Genomic DNA, 21,456 nt, shown 5'->3' on the forward strand with positions numbered 1-21,456 from the left:
AACCGGGGGGCGGAGCTTGCAGTGAGCGGGGATCACGCCACTGCACTCCAGCCTAGGCGACAGAGCGAGACTCCGTCTCAAAAATAATAAATAAATAAATAAAAAGAGATTAGCTGTAGCATCAGCTCTTTTATTAAAAGTTAGGGCCAGGCATGGTGGCTCACACCTGTAATGCCAGCACTTTGGGAGGCCAAGGTGGGTGGATCACCTGAGGTCAGGAGTTTGAGACCAGCCTGGCCAACATGGTGAAACCCTGTCTCTACTAAAAATATTTTAAAAAATCAGCTGGGGGTGGTGGCAGGCACCTGTAATCCCAGCTACTCAGAGGCTGAGGCAGGAGACTCAGGAGCCAGGAACCCAGGAGGCAGAGGTTGCAGTGAGCATTGCACTCCAGCCTGGGCAACAAGAGCGAAATTCCAGCTCAAAAAAAAAAAAACAAAAAAAAAGTTAGTTCTGCAGCTCCTGTGGGCTCCATATTAATCTGAAGTCCAAAATGCAAAGAAGGCTTAACACTACCTATCATAAGTTTGCTGAGGGCAAAATGAGAAAATGTGTACATTACTGAAGTTGAAAAAGCAACCTCCAAATGCAAGAGTTTCTCTTTCCACCACAGATACGTAAGATATTTTTTATATGGAGTAAAAGGAGCTGGTAAACACAACTGATTGGGATGGTTTCAGGTTTCTAGAAGATTATAAAGCAGGAAACTATGGCAGAACATTTTCTCTCACAGCCCCTAGAGTCATTTCAAAATGCCAAGGAAATATAGATAGAGGTTTGCCCTCTGTACAAGTTTCAATAGTCTTCACATGTAGTTAGCTTGAAATACCTGCTGCATCTATTTCTATGTGTTAATGTTAGTCATTTTCATTTTCCCACAGATAAGAGACACATATCTTGACTACACGAGTAAACGCAGCACTGGATGAGTTCAGTTTTGCTCCTAAACCAAATACTGTCAGGGTTGACGAGGCACTGCTAAATACGCAGTGCTTCGTGGATAGGATGATGTGGTCAGTGGAAAAAGTGACCACTGTTCAAACTAAGTAGATGACCTCAGTAATGAGCAAACATTTTGGTTATCTAACCCCAGCCCCAGAATTTCTCTTTCCTTGCCAAATTACATGTACAAAATTCAACTAAAGATCCAGCTGAGCCCTGACTCTTTTACATTTAATTTGGGGACCCTAATAATAGAGGCCAGTCCATAAGCAGCTACACTGGATAGGTTGAGACTGGATTGGAGTAGGGTGGGTAATCTGTTCCCTCTTTTTAACCCTTCCAAATAAAACACTATTGATTTGGCCCTTCTCAAATTATCTTTAGTAAGCCAAGCAGGAAGAACACTTTTATGTGTTTCTCTGGCCAACACTTTCTGCCCTGCACTTGAATCTTTAAAAATATTCCTTCTTTGGAAAAGGTATACACACCTTGATTCACTCTTAATTTGGCAAGTGACTTACAATGTTATCCCTGAGTGGACCATGCAAACTATTTAAGTAATTAAAATATGAACCAAGAAGTAGCTCGGTGGTAGAATATGTTGCTTCTAAAATGAACATATGCAAATATCAGTCTTTAGGTCCTGCAGCCCATTTGCTGGTCTATAACTGAGGGATTCTGCCATCCTTTGGGGGACACAATAACATTCAGCTTTATCAACATTCATTTGCCTATATGCAAATTACCAGTAAAAACACTGTTGACCAGGAGGGAAGATACTGCTTTGATTTTATTCATATTTTACTGTCTATGTAAGAAATTAATGTGAACAGGATGGCAAGTTTCATGTTTAAGTCAACATTTCCTACCTATCTGCAAGACTCCAGATCCCCACCCAGGTTTTTCTTCTCCATCTCTCACATGTAATCCAAAAAAAAAAATGCCAAAAGCAGAAATATGTTACAGAAGATGCAAGGTTTTAAACAGACTGAGCTTGAATGTCATATCGCAAGTATTCAAAGTGAGGAGTTGTAGGAGAGCAATTTCTTTATCGCCTGTTAGATAATTACACTACAAGAAAATGAGTGATCAATTATGAGCTACTGTCTTAAAAGCACGGTGGGGAGAGTGGGAGGGAGGTTAAAAACGGTGAAGGCTTGACAGTGACTAATGTTCCTGGCAGCTCAGCGTCTACATCTGAAACTTGAGATGGGAAGGGAGAAAAAAGACTATTCTTGCTATAACTCCCTTCAACAATTCAACAGATATGAGTGCCAGTGGTCATCCATCCAGGAGGCTGGATGTGGCGCCACAGTGACCACTGCCCTTGAGGAGCTATCTAGGTAGGAGAGCACAGGATGCCACACGTGAGACACTTACAGTAAAAGATACAATACACATGTTCTATGGGAGAGGAGGGAGGGACAGAAGGAAAGATCATCCCTTGATAAGGGGAAATCAAACAAGGTTTGGAAGGAATAACGGACATGACGGGGAGGAAGAAGCTGAAGGTGAAGGTCAAGTTGAACCTTATTCAGTTGTGCAGCCCAAGGCCTGGCATTGTGCTTGATACACAATAGTTGCTCAGTTAAAGATAGTTCCTTTCTTGAATCTATGAGGATGCATACAAGTTTTGCCATATTGTTCTGTGAAGTTTTCTGTTTGAAAGAATAGCCCACTCCACTAAGAATGCAGGGATGGGAACTACAAAGGACAAATGAGGCATCTGCAGGGAAAAGAAAGTGGTCCACTTTACAAGTTGAAGACAGGTATTCACCACACGCAAGTGAGATCACAGGCTGCAGAGGTCACTGAAATTAGTGTGAGGCTAAGGAGTCTGGCAAGTAAGAAGGAAGAGGCTCAGAGGTCCATGCCTAAAGGTGAACATGGCAAGGCGAGAGCATGGGGATAGATCTGAGTGGGAAGCAGCGGGAGGGAGGGAGGGACACCTGCAAGGAAGTTATCACAGCCTGTCAGCTGAGAAGGTAACACTCAGTGGTGACACTGAGAACAGAGGAGACAGAAAACAATTCCTAATATTTAGAGACTGATCCAATATAGGGAATGCTTGAGAGAGAAACTAAAAGGCTTCAGACCTGTGGGAAGGGAGAATGGTGATACTAACCAAAAGACGGGAGTAAGGGGTAACTGGGGGATGAAGATGCCAAGTATAGTTATGGACATGATTAAAAGGCTAGATTTATCCTCTCAGCCTAGAAAAAAACCCAGGTCAAATATCTTCTTGTAAAGCCTTCCTCTGGGCAGAATGAGTCCCTCTTCTGGATTCTCATAGCACTTTGCAATGATTATACTGTATTTTAAACCCATCCAACAACTTTGCTAAAATAAAGGGTGATCTCTACATGAAGATAAAGTGATATATCCCTCCTGCCCTCCCTCTCACTTTCTCCCTGGACAAAGTCATCTTGGAAGCTGTACAGCACATGATTAAAATCACATGCTCTGGCACCAGGCAGACTTGCCTGCAAGTGGCACCTCTTCTATCTACTAACTGTGCACCCTTGGGCTAGCCAGTCTCCCTAAACCTTAGTACTACAAGCATAAAATTAGAGACAAGCTTCTCTCTCAGGCTTCATTTGATGACCTAGACACCATCCTCAACACCAGAAGCCACCTTCCTCCTCCAGCAACACTCACCTGGGACGTAATTGATTCCACAGTCAATGACTATTGCCCCAGGTTTGATCCACTCCCCTTTAACCATTTCAGGCTGACCAGCTGCAACCACCAGGATGTCACCTTTATTTACCTAGGGGGTAGGGGATTTGGACATCAGAAATGAAATAATGAAATACACACCAAAAAAACCCAGAAATGAAAAGGACATCCCTGAGCTTTGTATTAAATTCTTAACTTTCATAAGATACTGGGTTAAGGCCTCAAATGTAAGCCACACACTGTTTCTGACAGCCCTTCACATGCCATGCTCATTTCTACACATGCCAAAGAGCTCCCTTTCACCGGCCATTTTACCCAATAGGGAAATCAGTGTGAACCTGCAAGGCAGAGGGGCAAACTGGCTTGGGGCCCTGCGTGTTATAATGTCCAGACACTGCTTCTTCTCGTACAGAACATGGGGCTACCACCGTCCACAAAGCACTACTTTGGGAGGATTAAAAGAGAAGGTACTAGACCTCTCTCCTGCTCTCTCCCCGCATTTAAGAGACTGCACTGTCAACAGGCACATGTGCATGTGTGCATTCTTGGGCTCAGGAATCTGATGCAGGGATCTAGAACAAGCTGCCATAGATATTAGCAGACTACTGCCCACAACTGCCTCTGGAGCACCTCCACTCTGAGGCCACCACTTTTACACACATGGGATCTGGCTGCCAGAGGTCAGTCTGAGTGCCTGTACTGCTAATCCCTGTCCACCACGAGGCAGACTAAGGTAGAAAGTACTTGGTGAGAGGCCAGGCATGTTGGGTCACACCTGTAATCCCAGCACTTTAGGAAGGTGAACCAGGAGGATCGCTTGAGCCCAGGAGTGTGAGTCCAGCCTGGGCAACGCAGTGAGACCCTTGTCGCTACAAAAAGCTTAAAAATTAGCCAGGCATGGTGGTACATGCCTGTAGTCCCAGATACTCAGAAGGTTGATGCAGGAGGATCACTCGAGCCCAGGAGTTCAAAGCTGCAGTGGGCTCTGATGGACTGCCACTGCACTCTAGCCTAGGCAACAGAGCAAGACTCTGTCTCTAAAGAAAAAAGACAAAGGCCGGGCGTGGTGGCTCATACCTGTAATCCCAGTACTTTGGGAGGCGGAGGCTGGTGGATCACCTGAGGTCAGGAGTTCAAGACCAGCCTGACCAACATGGAGAAACCCTGTCTCTACTAAAAATACAAAATTAGCCAGGTGTGGTGGCACATGCCTGTAATCCCAGCTACTCAGGAGGCTGAGGCAGGAGAATCGCTTGAACCCAGGAGGCAGAGGCTGCAGTGAGCTGAGATCGCACCATTGCACTCCAGCCTGGGCAACAGGAGTGAAACTCCATCTCAAAAAAAAAAAAGAAAGAAAGAAAAAAGAAAAGAGAAATTACACAGAACAAACTCTGTATAAACTTGGGCACGCTTTTAATTTTATGGTTTTTTTAAAATAATTAATTAATTTTTTTTTGAGACAGGGTCTTGCTCTGTAGCCCAGGCTGGAGTGCAGTGGTGTGATCATGGCTTCTGCAGCCTCGACCTCCTGGGCTCAAGCAATCCTCTTGCCTCAAACTCCCGAGTAGCTGGGACTACAGGCATGTGCCCACCACATCTGGCTAATTTTTAATTTTTTTGCAGAGAAAGTGTCTCACTATGTTGCCCAGGCTGGTCTCAAAAACTCTTGAGCTCAAACAATCCTCCTGCCTCAGCCTCCCAAAGTGTTGGGACTACAGGTGTGAGCCACCCCGCTCAGACTTTAATTTGAATTTGCTTTTTCATCTTGTAAAAATGAGATGATGGGGTTAAATGAGGTCATGAGTATAAAGGACATGGCAGTATCTGGCACTTAGTGTGTGAAGAGAACACCCACCCTCCCCACCATAACACCTTCACCTCTCCCCTGGACTCCCTACCTCCTCATCCAGATTGGCAGTCTTGGAGTGGCAGGTGGTCACTGTGGCATTGTTCCACAGAAGCAAGTCATGCATCGGGGCCCCGACAATTTTACTGCGCCCAATCACCACAGCATGCCTTCCGGCAATCGGCACCCCTGAAAGAAAAGCCAGCCTGCATCAGAGCTGGAGGATAGAAGCTGCCTTCATTCACATGCCACGTGGAGAATTTAGAATAAGTGCACAAAAACAGGTTCTTAACATCAAACAGAAACCTTCCCAAAAACATTCCTTCTTTGGCAATAATATTCTCAACTCTAGGGTTTCAGCTATAAATTGGGACTTGTACATGTGTCCTTCTTGCCGTGGGTTTTTGGGAGCAGCTTAAGCCAAGATCATTCATTGAGTCACAGGGGAGTGGGAAGAAAACCTACACTCAAAGAAAAAAGAAACCCTGACATACAGCTAATCAGCCATACGGAAGAAGATATCAGATTAAATTACATGGGAAAAACAGTTAAAACAAATAGGGTGTATGTAACACGTTGGAGAGATGTGTAGGAAATTAGATTAGTATCAGTAATTCTTTCCAAATTTGGTAAGTTTGTTTATACAGTTCCTCACCCAAATTTCTCTTTTGGCTTAGGGCCTGAGCCATAGGGTTACTTGCAGGGAAGTGATAAAGGGGAAATTTAACTGTGGCAGCAAGCTTTCTTTTTGCTATCACAGCATCCATTTTTCTGGCAATATACCAATGTCCTTTTTAGGGCTGACTCATACTCTACTAAAGACGGCCTGAGTGAGTACCCAGTAGTAGACAGGTGACCATATTTCTTCCCTCAGCTGATAAGATCCAATCCCATGACTGTTAGGCTTGAGGATGGAACCAGGCTGTAGGTGTTTGTGGCCACAAAGTGGAGCCCGAGAATGAGCTGTCCACAAAGAAGAAAGCAGAGAGAAGTTGACAACTTCATCAGAGTCCTCAGGGCAGTCAAGGCTGAGGGCAGTGGACCCTTGGTCAAGGCAGGTAGGGTTTAAATTGTGCTTCTTGTATAAAATCATTTTTTTCAGGAAGAGATAAACTCTTATAATAATGTTAACATCATGAACATCTAGAAGTAAGGACCACAAAGTTTTAAAAGGTAACTTTCTATACTTTTTAAGGATTCAGCAGAAGAGTTAAAGCTGCATCAGGGCAAATGGTAGCATCACTGTCAATAAGAGGCAGTGTGAGGCCTTCAGGTGCTGTCCTCGTGGGATTTTTTTTTTTTTAAGCAAGGCAGTACAATGTTTGCTAAATATGCTGAAGAATATACATTTAACTGTAGAAATGAACTGTCAAAGCTTATGGCTTGACCTTTTCTTGCCAACTACAGAAAATTTTCTTTTCTTTTTTATTTTTTTCTTTTTTTTTGAGACGGAGTCTCGCTCTGTAGCCCAGGCTGGAGTGCAGTGGCCGGATCTCAGCTCACTGCAAGCTCCGCCTCCCGGGTTTACGCCATTCTCCTGCCTCAGCCTCCCGAGTAGCTGGGACTATAGGCGCCAGCCACCTCGCCCGGCTAGTTTTTTGTATTTTTTAGTAGAGACGGGGTTTCACCGTGTTAGCCAGGATGGTCTCGATCTCCTGACCCCGTGATCCGCCCGTCTCGGCCTCCCAAAGTGCTGGGATTACAGGCTTGAGCCACCGCGCCCGGCCGAAAATTTTCATTTATGCTGGTCAAAACTTTCCACTTGAAACTTCTGACCTACTTCTTTTTACCAGGACCCATTTCCTTGTAAAAAATAACCTCTGCTAAAAGTACTCATAATGAAATTAAAATAGCAAGGTGCTAACTAGTAACGGGACAATATGGCCAACTGTACAGGAGACCCATTTCCAGCCATCTGTCGAGTCCTGGAACTACTGCGGAGATTCAGTGCCCATTTTGGGGGTGGGGGGAGGTGGGACTTTTCACTTCGTATCCTTTTAGACTATCCAAATTTTTATTACTGTATAGGTTATTTTTCGCAAAAAATAAATTGCTTTCAACTCAGATAACTCTGAATTCAAATCTTGGTTCCATTGTCTCCCAGACAAGTTACTTGCTCTCTCTGAGCTGGTTTTTGTTTGTTTGTTTTAGAGACAGAGTCTCACTCTGTTGCCCAGGCTGGAGTGCAGTGGGGTGATCTCAGCTCACTGCAACCTCCTCCTCCTGGGTTCAAGCAATCCTCCCACGTCTGCCTCCCAAATAGCTGGGAGTACAGGTGCACGCCACCCTGCCTGGATAATTTTTTTCTATTTTTAGTAGAGACAGGGTTTCACCATGCTGACCAGGCTGGTCTCGAACTCCTGACCTCAGGTGATCTGCCCGCTTCAGCCTCCTAAAGTGCTGGGATTACAGGCGTGAGCCGCCGTGCCTGGCCTGAGCCTATTCTCTTAGCAGTTGAACAGTAAAAGTACCTACTTCATAGAGTTTCTGAGAAAATTGAGAGAAAATTTAGGTAACATCCTTACTAGACAGGCCCTTCTGCCAATCAAGTCCATTTATTTATGGCCTACTATGTACCTCCTCTATGCCACCACGTGTCAAGACCAGGCTTCAGGAAATGATGCTTTCTTGTTGTTTGGTTTGTTGCTTTTACCTGTCTCTTTGATGAGTTCCAAGCATCCCTTAGGCGTACAAGGAATGAAACAGTCCTTGAGGTCACCTCTAGCAAGTTTCCCAGCATTGATGCTGGTCAATCTAAAAAAAAGTGATGGAAATAAGAAGGAAATAAAGGCAATTAGGTGTCTTTACTCTTTAGAAACATTTATGCTGTATTCCCCAAATAGAAACATATCATAAATGAAAGCATGCAATGAGACATAGGAAGCCAAGCCACACTTACCCATCCACATCCTTCTCGGGTGCAATAGCATTGATCACTTCTTCAGTGTTAATGGAATTCTCTGAATCAAAAGGTAGCTGCACTAAGAACCCGTGTATAGTAGAGTCTTCATTCAAAGATGTAATGTACTTGATCACCTAAAAGTAATACCACATATAATTTGTATATCACATAGAAATCAAAAGGTAGGAAGAAACACTTTTCAAGGCAAAAATTAGGTTGCCCTATTTCCCCCCAACAGTTTAATTATAGTTCTTTCAGAATGTACCTTCCCCTTGACTCCTGAGCAGAACATCTGTACTTAACATAGAATGCATCCCCTAGGTGTCTGGTAAGAAGTCCATCAAATAAAAGAGCTAAATGGCTGGGCGAGGTGGCTCATGCCTGTAATCCCAGCACTTTGGGAGGCCAAGTCAGGAGGATTACTTGAACCCAGGTGTTCAAGACCAGCCTGGGCAACACAGTGAAATGTGATCTCTACAAAAATTTTTAAAAATTAGGGCCAGGGACTGGGTGCAGTGGCTCACGCCTGTAATCCCAGCACTTTGGGAGGCTGAGGTGGGTGGATCACCTGAGCTCGGGAGTTCAAGACTAGCTTAGCCAACATAGTGAAACCCTGTCTCTACTAAAAATACAAAATTAGCCAGGTGTGGTGGCACATGCCTATAATCCCAGCTACTCGGGAGGCTGAGGCAGGAGAATCGCTTGAACCCAGGAGGCGGAGGTTGCAGTGAACTGAGATCGTGCCACTGCACTCCAGTGGTGAGCTGAGATTGTGCCATTGTACTCCAGCTGGGGCAACAATAGTGAAACTCCATCTCAAAAAAAAAAAAAAAAAAAATTAGGGCCCGGTGCAGTGGCGCACACCTGTCATCCCAGCACTTTGGGAGGCCGAGGTGGGCCTCCCAAAATATAGAAAATTATTTTCTATAATTTCCACCGTACAATACAATAGCAGTTACTAAATCACCTGAAGCCAGGAGTTTGAAACCAGCCTGGCCAACATGGTGAAACTCTGTCTCTACAAAAATACAAAAAATAAGCCAGGCATGGTGGCATGTGCCTGTAGTCCCAGCCTCTCAGGAGACTGAGGCATGAGAATCGCTTGAACCCAGGAAGCGGAGGTTGCAGTGAGCTGAGATCGTGCCACTGCTCTCCAGCCTGGGCAACAGAGCAAGACTCTGTCTCAAAAAAAAAAAAAAAAAGGGGCCAGGTGTGATAGCTCACGCCTATAATCCCAGAACTTTGGGAGGCTTGGGTGGGCAGATCACTTGAAGTCAGGAGTTTGAGACCAGCCCGGGCAATATGGGCAACTAAAAATACAAAAATTAGGTGGGTGTGGTGGCACATGCCTGTAATCACAGCTACTCAGGAGGCTGAGGCACAAGAATCGCTTGAACCCAGGAGGTGGAGGTTGCAGTGAGCCAAGATCACACCATTGCACTCTAGCCTGGGTGACAAGAGTAAAACCCTGTCTTAAAAAAAAAAAAAATTAGCTGGGCATGGGGGCTCATGCCTATAGTCCCAGCTGCTCAAGAGGCTGAGGTGAGAGGATCACTTGAGCTTAGGAGGTTGAGGCTACAATGAGCTATGACCACACCACTGTGCTCCAGCTGGGGCAACAGAGTGCAACCCTGTCTCTAAAAATACAATACAATATGTAATCCCAGCACTTTGGGAGGCCGAGACGGGCGGATCACGAGGTCAGGAGATCGAGACCATCCTGGCTAACACGGTGAAACCCCGTCTCTAATAAAAAATACAAAAAACTAGCCGGGCGAGGTGGCGGGCGCCTGTAGTCCCAGCTACTCGGGAGGCTGAGACGAGAATGGCGGGAACCCGGGAGACAGAGCTTGCAGTGAGCTGAGATCCGGCCACTGCACTCCAGCCTGGGCAACAGAGCAAGACTCTGTCTCAAAAAAAAAAAAAAAAAAATACAATACAATACAATAAAAAGAGCTAAGAACTCTAATAACTTATTACAGCAATAATACCCATGTTACAATCATCCAAATCAAGATGTAGAGCAGCAATGTCCAATCATCTTCTTTGTGATGGCAGAAATTTTCTGTAATTTGCACCTTACAATACAATAGCAGCTACTGAATCCTTGCAAAGTGGCTAGTACAACCAAGGAAGTGAATTTTTAATTTTATGTCATTTTAATTAAATTCAAATAGCCTCATGGGGCTAGTGGCTCCCATACTGGACAGCACATATATGGAACATTGCTATAACCTTAAGAAGTAGCTAACCGGGCGTGGTGGCTCAAGCCTGTAATCCCAGCACTTTGGGAGGCTGAGACGGGCGGATCACGAGGTCAGGAGATCGAGACCATCCTGGCTAACACGGTGAAACCCCGTCTCTACTAAAATACAAAAAACTAGCCGGGCGAGGTGGCGGGCGCCTGTAGTCCCAGCTACTCGGGAGGCTGAGGCAGGAGAATGGCGTAAACCCGGGAAGCAGAGCTTGCAGTGAGCTGAGATCCGGCCACTGCACTCCAGCCTGGGAGACAGAGCCAGACTCCGTCTCAAAAAAAAAAAAAAAAAAAAAAAAAGTAGCTTTATCCTCCTACTCCTTTAGCGTTAATCTCCCACCTACAGGCAACCGCAGTTCTGACTTTAATCACCACTAATTTGTTCTGCCTATTCCTAAACCTCATATAAAAAGAATATATATTTGGTTTTTTAGAATGCAGATAATTACAGGCCAAGGATCAGTTTTAATAAACACAACAGATGATTTGGAAGCAAACAGTACTGCAGTCACACTTTGAGAACCAAATATTCCTCCCCTAGGACTGCACCATCTCCTTTATAGGAGTCTGTGAAGAAAGAATACCTGGAGGTGCTGGGCATGGTGGTGGCTCACGCCTGTAATCCCAGCACTTTGGGAGGCCGAGGCGGTTGAATCACCTAAGGTCAGGAGTTCGAGACCAGTCTGGCCAACGAGGTGAAACCCCGTCTCTATTAAAAATATAAAAATTAGCCAGACAATGTGGTATGCGCCTGTAATCCCAGCTACTTGGGAGGCTGAGGCAGGAGAATCACTTGAACCGGGGAGGCAGAGGTTGCAGGGAGTCGAGATCGTGCCATTGCTCTCCAGCCTGGGCGACAAGAGCGAAACTATCTCAAAAAAAAAAGTACCTGGAGGTCTTGGGTAAATGTGTCAGTTCCCAAAGTCCCCCTAAACCAAAACCAGAGAGGAAACCACTTCAGCTTCCCTCTTCACAATCAACTCATAAAAACTCACCTCAGATTCTGTGGTTGTTCTTGGTAACTTAATGTGAGTGGCTTTGATCCCAATCTGCAAAACGGACATTAAAAGCAGGTAAATGGCAAGACAACTTGAGATATTGAACCATTTCTTTTACAGACATGACTAACAAACAAGGAGGTGTTGGTCATCATTTCACCCTTATACGTTCTGAAGAATGAGTCCCTCACTTCAACCCATTCATCATTCGCTGGTTAATTGCCACCACGGCACTTCAGCAATGTCACGCTTGCTATTCCTTGAGAAAGGAAATTAAATCTTGGGACCCCAAATTCATTAAGTCAAAGGGAAAAGCCAAGCTGGGAACTGGGTCATGCAAATCTGCCTCCCCCTTTTTGGTTCCTAAATAAGATGTTACAAGATGAAAAGCTACATGCCTCCCCCATATTTTGCCCACAAGGAAATTCCTAGTGAGCTGCAAGATCTTTATGATGTTTCTGTTAAAATTTCACCATGGCAATGTAAATCGATAGCTTGTCTTTACAGGCGCAGCCACCCCCAGCCCACCAGACACAAATGTGTATCTGATTGTTCCCCTGCCCCATTTTGTCTATGTTATCTTACGTAAAATGCAGATTGCCTGCATTTTTCCTCAGCCCCACTTGTCTATATCATCTTTTTTGGGGGGGGATGGAGTTTCACTCTCATTGACCAAGCTGGAGTGCAATGGCATGATCTCAGCTCACCGCAACCTCCGCCTCCCAGGTTCAAGCGATTCTCCTGCCTCAGCCTCCCAAGTAGCTGGGATTACAGGCATGCGCTACCACAACTGGCTCATTTTTTGTATTTTTAGTACAGATGGGGTTTCTCCATGTTTCTCAGGCTGGTATCGAACTCCTGAGCTCAGGTGATCCACCTGCCTCAGCCTCTCAAAGTATTGGGATTACAGGCGTGAGCCACGGTGTCCGACTGTCTATGTCATCTTATGTAAAAAATGCAGATTCACTGAGCCAAACTCATGAATGACTATTTTTCCCTGCCCACCTCTTACATGAAAATTGTGTACTTCTCAATAACCTGTCCTTTCCTCTTTAAATTTGGAGAACTCGAAATCATCTTCAGAGAAAGGTATAGACCTGTCTCCCAGGTGTGTCTTTAATTTTGGCAAATAGATCTCCTAAAATGATTGAGCCTTGTCTCGTCACTTTTCTCAATTGATATCCTGCTCTTTGGGAAGAAAATCATTAAAGAGAAAACAAAAACTCAAGGGCAAACCAGAGGTCACAGGTCTAACTCACCCATTTCTGACTTGCAAAATAGATAAACTAATGTCTCCTGTGGGTGATAAAAGTTTACACAGGGAGGAACAAAAAGGGCAAGGGGTAATTGATAGGACCCAGGTGGAGGTGGGGGAGGGTGATGGCACGGCTGTTCTGGCTTACCTCTTCAGCAGCCTTCAGCTTCACTTTTATATAAAGATTGGAATCATCTCTGTTGCCAATCTAGAATAATAAATGCATGCAAATCAGATGATTAGCGAAAGGCAAAGTGCACAGAAAAGCTTCTACAATTTTAGTTTTAATAAAAGAAATGTTTAATCATGCAACTCTTGTTGCAGAGAACTTACAGGAGTATAGGGAGGCTGTGGGGGCAGGAGGGATTATGTGAACACAGATGGTATTACAGCCCCTCCTCTAAACAAGGCCCACGTGGTTCCCACTGCAAAACCCCAAACAGAAAGTAGAGGATATCTGCATCTGCACGGGAAACTAAGCAAGGATGCTGCAGGCCTACCAGAAACCTGTGGGATTTCTGTTGCCATACCAAAAAAACAGAGTATGGAGGGCTGAGAAACTGTCATCAGGCAAGAAAAATGCCTGAGAGGCAGGAGCACCCAGAGGGCACATTCCACACCCTCTCCCCCACCCCCAGGGGCAATGGAAAGCTCCCTGGCTCCTCCACACAGAGAATAGAAAGGAGGGTGGAAGGACCTCACTCTAGTTTACACTGAATAAACAGCCAGGCAAGACAAAGGGCAATCTGCTGGCCCCAACACAGGGAGAAGGCTGGGTGCAGTGACTCAGGTCTGTAATCCCTGCACTTTGGGAGGCCAAGGGAGGAGGATCATTTCAATCCAGGAGTTTGAGACCAGCCTGGGCAACATAGCCAGACCCCCATCTTTACAAAAAATTAGCCAGGCTTGGTGGTGCACGCCTGTAGTCCCAGCACTCGGGAGGCCAAGGTGGGAGGATTACTTGAGCTCAGGAGTTTTGCCATGATTGCACCAGTGCACAGTGAGTCATGATATTGTGCCTGGGCAGCCTGAGCAATAGAGAGACCTTGTCTCTTAAAAAAAAAAAAAAGAGGGAGAAACTTGTAGTGCAGAGGTCAAATCCTTTGAACCACCATGCTGTGTCTCACTATGTTCCCTTTGTTTCTTTAACCATGAACATATTTATAGTTTATCATTATAACCATTTATTTGTAAAATTTTATTTTACTAATATTTTTTCATGCTCCAGTGGTTGGTATTTCTCCTTTAAGGTTGATATATGCTACCATAAGTTGTGTTTCTCCCAAAATTACAGAGGGTATCACAGAAGGAAAGGTGGTAGGTCCCTTCATATCAAAGATAACTGAAGCATAGCTCCTTTTAACAGGACCATGGCAAAGAAAGAAGCCAGCTTTTGTAACAAACGAGGATTTTCTGACCTTGTCATATTGATGCTATTACTGGACGCTCCCCTCAGATCTCAGGACATGGCCGGAATTTTAGCTTCAGTTGTCCCTTATACAGACAGTTTTGTTGTGCTAATTTGAATTGCAAGAGCCAGAAGAGTCCTTTGAGGGGAATTCTACTTTTTAATGGGTTATTTGTATCTAAGTACATTAGATGCTTCCCGTAGGGACTTCCCTAGACTTTTAGTGCCTCTCATGTTTCCTCTTTGGTCACTTTCTATGTATGTTCTTTGCCCCACCACCCAACCCTTACTGGTGCAGTTACCAGATTTGATACATTCTGGAATTTTTAGATCAAAGTAAGAAAGGAGGTGGTTCTAAATAAAAAAAAGTATTTTTTTTTTTTTTACAATTTCATTCATATTTATACCTACAACTAGTTATTTAGTCTTAACTCTGAGATTAAATTGTTTTATCACTTGCTGCCAGTCCTTTTTAAGTCACAGCTTCTCTGTTCTAGAGTTTATCTTCATTCATGTTTCAGGTAAGTGAAATGTAACTATAAGTCACTTTTCCAGGAAAGGTAGGTGGACATTTTTCTAAGTCCGCATAACTGAAAATATTTTTCTGCTGTCCCTTTCACTTGACTGGCCTTGGTGGATTTGGAGTGACAGTATTTTCCTTCAGAGATGTTGTCTTTGGCATCTAATGTCACACAGGAGAAGTCTGAAGTCTCTTGCTGTTGTTCCTTTATATGTAACTGTTTTTCTGCCTGAATATTTCTGGAGGAGTTTGTCTAAAACACTAAAACTACAACCAGTTCCAGAAAGAAAACTTAATAGTTACAGTTATCAGCATATGTCAAAGTTTTATTGGAAAAGACATCTAAAAAGCCAATTCAAAGAGTCACTTTTAGTATAGGTTTTATTTATTTATTTATTTATTTATTTATTTATTTATTATTTTTGAGACATGGTCTCATTCTGCCACCCATCCTAGAGTACAGTAGCATGATCATGGCTCATTGCAGCCTGAAACTCCTAGGCTCAAGCAATCCTCCCACCTCAGCTTCCCAAGTAGCCGGTACTACAGGCACACACCACCACACCCAGCCGATTTTTGTATTTTTTGTAGAAATGGGGTTTCACTATTGCCCAGGCTGGTCTCAAACACCTGGGCTTAAGCAATCTTCCTGCCTCAGCCTGCCAAAGTGCTAGGTAGGCATGAGCCACCCCACTTGGCATTTTATAGGGAAGAGTGGCTATAGAACCATTGATAGACTAAGAAGCAAAACGAATGTTTAAAGAACATGTATTCTGTCCGGGCGCGGTGGCTCACGCCTCTAATCCCAGCACTTTGGGAGGCCAAGGCCGGTAGATCGCCTGAGGTCAGGAGTTCGAAACTAGCCTGGTTAAGATGGCGAAACCCCATCTCTGTTAAAAATACAAATATTAGCCAGGTGTGATGGCGTGCACCTGTAATCCCAGCAACTTGGGAAGCTGAGGCAGGAGAATCCCTTGGACCCAGGAGGGAGAGGTTGCAGTGAGCCAAGATCATGCCATTGCACTCCAGTCTGGGCGACAAGAGTAAAACTCTATCTCAAAAAAAGAAAATGCTGATTTCTTCCTTGAAGGTGGCTGAGTATTACATCATCCAAAAGATCCTATTCTAGAACAGGTTAGGGACACTTTTTTTATACCAGGAGTCTGCAAACGGTTTCTGTAGAGGGGCAGGTGGTATATGTTTTAGGCTTTATGGGACACATACCCTGTCACAGCAGCTGCTGCTATTGCTTTTTTAACTCTTTATAAACTGGGCAGCATTTGGATATGGGCCACAGTTTACTAATCCATGTTCTACACCATAAGATATCTTGGGTATTGGTCTACTGGTTCATTTTTCTTTCTGTTTCAGAAACCTTATGAAGATACAGTCGAGTTGAGTTTATTAACTGTATTGTTTCTGTCCATGTATTTTGTGAAGACTGAATGAGTTACTATACATAAAGCACTCTGAATAGTTCCCAAATACTGTTAAAAATCAGTTTTTTGGCCAGGTGCGGTGGCTCATGCCTATACTCCCAGCACTTTGGAAGGCCAGGGTGAGTGGATCGCTTGAGCCCAGGAGTTAGAGACCAGCCTGGGCAACATATCGAAACTCCATCTCTACAAAAAATACAAAAATTAGCTGGGCATGGTGGTGTGCCTGTAGTTCCAGCTAACTTGGGAGGCTAAGGTGGGAGGATCCCCTGGGGGACAGGGGAGGGCAGAGGTTGCAGTGAGCACAGATCACAACACTGCACTCCAGCCTGCATGACGGAACAAGATTCTAACTCAAAAAGAGAGAGAGAGAGAGAGAGAGAGAAAGAGAGAGAGAGAGAGAGAGAGAAATACTAATGAGGCTATATGGGGCTAAGGCTGTATTTCTATCACCTTAGCATAAATTTTTTTTTTTAATGGGAAAAAGTCTTGCTCTGTCACCCAGGCTGGAATGCAGTGACATGATTACAGCTCATTGCAGCCTCAACCTCCGGGGCTTGAGCAATCCTCCCACCCCAGCCTCCCCAGGAGTGGGGACTACAGGCAAGCACCACCACACCAGCTAATTTTTTTATTTTTTTGGAGACAAAGTCTCTCTATGTTGCCCAAGCTGGTCTCAAACTCCTGGGCTCAAGCAAGCCGCTCACCTTGGCCTCCTAAAGTGCTGGGATTACAGGTGTGAGCCACCATGCTTAGTCCGTTAGTATCTCTGGATACTATGAAAATGAAAAGTCAAGTCTTAATTTCCTATAAATATTCAGTTATTTAGGAAGTTACTCATCCATTTTATTTAAAAAAAGAAAACTCAACTTTTAAATATATACTTGGGCCAGATCATGAATGTTCTTGAATGCATTGCTAAGGAATTAGAAAAACAAAGGGGAAGAACAAATGGGTTTCAGAGACAGACCTAGGTTCATTTCCCAGACTCAGTCCCTTCCTGACTGGCTTTGGGCAAGCCACCCAAGATCTTTGAGCATGAGTTACCATGGGTATAAGGGGCCATCTCCTACCTTGTAGGGTAGTATAAAACATAGAACAATTAGAAATATAAACAAATCATTTGAACTACTGTAAACACTCTATATAAGTAGTACAGGTTTAAGATCCCTAACTCAAAAATCCAAAATCGGTCAGGTGCAGTGGCTCGGCACTTTGGGAGGCGGAGGCAGGCAGATCACGTGAGCTCAGTTTGAGACTAGCCTGGGCAATATGGAGAAACTCTGTTGCAAATACTAAAATTAACTGGATGCCTGTAGTCCTAGCTACTTGGGATGCTGAGACGGGAGGATAGCTTGAGCCTGGGAGATCCAGGCTGCAATGAACTGTGATCACACCCCTGCACTCCAGCCTGGACAACAGAGTGAGACCCTGTCTCAAAAAAAAAAAAAAAAAAAAACACAAATCCAAAATGCTCCAAAATCAGAAACTTTGAGCACTGACAATGCCAAAAGTAGAAAATTCCACACCTGGCCTCATGTGATGGCTTACAGTCAAAACACAGTTAAAAGTACATTTCATGCACAATATTATTAAAAATACATAAAATTGGCCGGGCACAGTGGCTCATGTCTGTAATCTCAGCACTTTGAGAGGTCAGGGCAGAAAGAGAAAGCCATGTTGTAGAGGGCACACTGTGCCAGGCTCAGTGCTATGTGCTTTCCCAGAGGAATTTAAATTCTAGGCCAGGTGCGGAGGCTCATGCCTGTAATCCCAGCACTTTGGGAGGCCGGGGCAGGCGGATCGCTTGAGGTCAGGAGTTTGAGACCAGCCTGGCCAACATGGTGAAACCCCATCTCAACTAAAAATACAAAAATTAGCCAGGCGTGGTGGCACACACCTGTAATCCCAGCTACTCGGGAGGCTGAGGCGAAGAATCACTTGAACCCGGGAGGCGGAGGTTGTAGTGCGCCGAGATCGTGCCATTGCACTCCAGCCTGGGCGACAAGAGCAAAACTCCATCTCAAAATATATATATATATATAAATATATAGTATATATATTATAAATATAATATATAATATATGAAATATAATGTATATATAAATAAATATATATGTGTACATATATGTGTGTATACATATGTACATATATGTGTGTATAGATACACACACACTTATATAAAATTACCTTCAGTCTACAAGTATAAGGTATATAATGAAACATAAATAAATTTTGCTTTAGAATTGGATCTCATCCCTATGTATATACAGATTCCAAAATCTAAAACACTCTCGTCCCAAGTATTTCAGATAAGGGATACTCAACTTGTACTATCATTCTGGTAAAGGATGGAGAGTGAGTGTGGCTGGATAGATTGTGATCAGACTTGCATTTTAACAAGGGCTGAAATTGCCGTCAGGAGGACAGACAGGAGGTATCTAGATAGAACCCCCAAATCATTAAGCAGGTAACTATAGTGGCCCCAGGGTTGGGAGCAGTAGGAATCAAGGGGAGAAAACAGATTCCAAGAGTTGATGAGAGGCAGAATCAACAGGACAATAGCCCCTAACTGGATGCAGGGAGTGAGGAAGAGAGCTCAGTAAGGAGATGGCCTCAGGCTTCTGGCTCACAGCATGTGGGAAGATGGTGGTGCCAGCACCAGAGTGAAAAAGACTAGAGGTCTGAGGCAGGGAGATGTGATTACAACATATTACATAAATCTTGTATCACAGAAAGCTGTTGACTCTGGTGCTAAAGTACAAAATTAAAAGATTCTACCACTTTTTTTTTTATCAGCAAGGACATGAGACTAGCTGTAGAACAGTGTTTATGTAATAAAAACATTTGTCATCAATAAATGTAAAAAACAAGGTTGGAAGTTAATTTTAAAATGGGGGGGAAAAAACCAATATTTCTTTAAAAAGGGTATACTTCTTGCCTATGACATTTACTCCTTCTACAACAAACAATTTGCAAAAATAAGCCAAGATATAACCAGTCACCAAATGTACCAGTATACACCCACAACATATACTTTTGATTCTTAGTAATTTGCAAAAAAGGGAAAATCCACCACAGCAGAGAACATGCCAGGCAGAGAGTGACAGGCCTTCTGTGCTTTTCTTCTCAGCTAAGCCCTTTTAGACAAACAGCAGAGGAGAGAAGGATATTTAAGTAGTATTCACTTTGACTTTTTTTTTTTTTTTTTTTTTTTTTTTTTTGAGACAGTCTTAGGCTGGAGTACAGTGGCGCGATCTCGGCTCACTCCAACCCCCGTCCCCCGGGTTCAAGCGATTCTCCTGCCTCAGCCTCCTGAGTAGCTGTGATCACAGGTGTGTACCACTACACCTGGCTAATTTTTATATTTTGAGTAGAGATGAGGGTTCACCACGTTGGCTAGGCTGGTCTCAAACTCCTGACCTCAAGTGATCCACCAGCCTTAGCCTCCCAAAGTGCTGGGATTACAGGCGTGAGCCACCGCACCATGCCTACTTTGACATTCTTGATGAACAAGGGATAGAAACTTAGCAAGGGATTAAATGATGTATTGGAGACATACATATAGATTGTAAGGGAGATTATGTCCAAGTTGGGTAAAACTCTGACGGGAGTTTCAAATGAAAGCTTTGAGTTTCCTGTCATCCAAATCAAGACTGCAAACATTCCTTCATACATTTGTCCATAAAAATATTTATTGAATACCTCCCTACTGGGTGAATCTGGAGCTCAGGGAAGAAACTCTGGATAGAGACCTAAATTTGGAAGTATTCGCTCAGGAAGCTATGGGACTGGGTGAGGTCACTTAGGGAAAGAATAAGACAGGGAAGAGACCTCAAGGGTGAGTCCCAAGGCATTCAAATGGTTTAGGTATTAGGGTGATGAGCAACAACAAGCAAAGGAGACTCCAAGGAGGGAAGGAAACCAGTGGTGTCCCAGATCAAGAGCCTGGAGCTCAGAAGAGATCTAGATTTAGAAGTCACTGGCCTGATAGATGAAACTGCCTAAAATAATGGTTCTGAAAGTGTGGCCCACACACTCTTTAGGGACCCCAAGACCTTTTGAAAGATTTATTTGGGCCAGGCTAGTTTCATTATAATACCACTACAATGCTGTTTGCGTTTTTAATTGTGTTAACATCTGTACTGATGGTGCAAAAGTAATGGTGTGTAAGACTATTAGTGAACCAGCACAAATCAAGACAATGGCTTTGGCCTAGTTGTCAAGGTATCCTTCGCTACCACACACAGTCAGTAAAACTAGATGCCAGTTTCACTAGGATGGCCCTTGATAAAGAAACATACATTATTAATTTTCTTAACTTGGCCAAGCACAGTGGCTGATGCTGTAATCCCAGGACTTTGGGAGACCAAGGTGGGAAGATCACTTTGAGCCCAGGAGTTCGAGATCAGCCGGAGCAACAAGGCGAAAAACCATCTCTACAAAAAAATACAAAAAATGAAGGCCGGGCACAGTGGCTCATGCCTGTAATCTCAGCACTTTAGGAAGCTGAGACAGGAGGATCACTTTGAGTCCCGGTGTTCGAGACCAGCTTGGGCAAAAAGGCAAAAAAATCTCTACAAAAAAATACAAAAAATTAAGGCCGGGTGCAATGGCTCACACCTGTCATCTCAGCACTTTGGGAGGCTGAGGCGGGTGGATCACCTGAGGTCAGGGGTTCAAGACCAGCCTGGCCAATGTGGTGAAACCCTTTCTCTACTAAAATTACAAAAATTAGCTGGGCATGGCACCTGTAATCCCAGCTACTCGGGAGGTTGAGGCATGAGAATCACTTGAATCCAGGAAGCAAAGGTTTCAGTGAGCTGAGATCACACCACTACATTCCAACCTGGGGGATAGAGCAAGACTCTGTCTCAAAAAAAAAAAAAAAAAAAAAAAAAATTAGCAGGGCGTGATGGCAGGCACCTGTAATCCCAGCTACTCAGGAGGCTAAGGCAATAGAACTGCATGAACCTGGGAGGTGGAGGCTGCAGTAAGCCAAGATTGCACCACTGCACTCCAGCCTAGGCGATAAAACAAGACTCGGTCTCAAAAAAAAATTAGGCATGGTGATGTATGCCTGTAATCCCAGCTACTCTGGAGACTGAGTGGGAGGATCACTTACTTACTTGAGCCTGGGAGATGGAGGTTGCAGTGAACCAAGATTGTGCCACTGTACCACTGTATTGAGTAAATATATATATATATATATATCT

General features: G+C 44.1%; 1 protein-coding gene across 2 annotated transcripts in view; it reads right to left on the reverse strand.

Moving 5' to 3' along the window:
* MTHFD1 (methylenetetrahydrofolate dehydrogenase, cyclohydrolase and formyltetrahydrofolate synthetase 1) overlaps positions 1-21,456 on the reverse strand; it is a 78,421-nt gene that overhangs the window by 36,788 nt on the left and 20,177 nt on the right. For both annotated transcript variants that reach the window (XM_017892403.1, XM_017892404.1), the window contains 6 exons: positions 13,025-13,084; positions 11,619-11,672; positions 8,367-8,503; positions 8,121-8,221; positions 5,520-5,656; positions 3,601-3,712 (listed from right to left, as the gene is read on the reverse strand). In XM_017892403.1, the coding sequence (XP_017747892.1) occupies positions 3,601-3,712; positions 5,520-5,656; positions 8,121-8,221; positions 8,367-8,503; positions 11,619-11,672; positions 13,025-13,084 (601 nt within the window). The remainder of the gene's footprint in view (positions 1-3,600; positions 3,713-5,519; positions 5,657-8,120; positions 8,222-8,366; positions 8,504-11,618; positions 11,673-13,024; positions 13,085-21,456) is intronic.

This window comes from Rhinopithecus bieti, unplaced genomic scaffold, assembly GCF_001698545.2.
Source record: "Rhinopithecus bieti isolate Rb0 unplaced genomic scaffold, ASM169854v2 scaffold_20892, whole genome shotgun sequence".
Classification (NCBI taxonomy): Eukaryota; Metazoa; Chordata; class Mammalia; order Primates; family Cercopithecidae; genus Rhinopithecus; species Rhinopithecus bieti.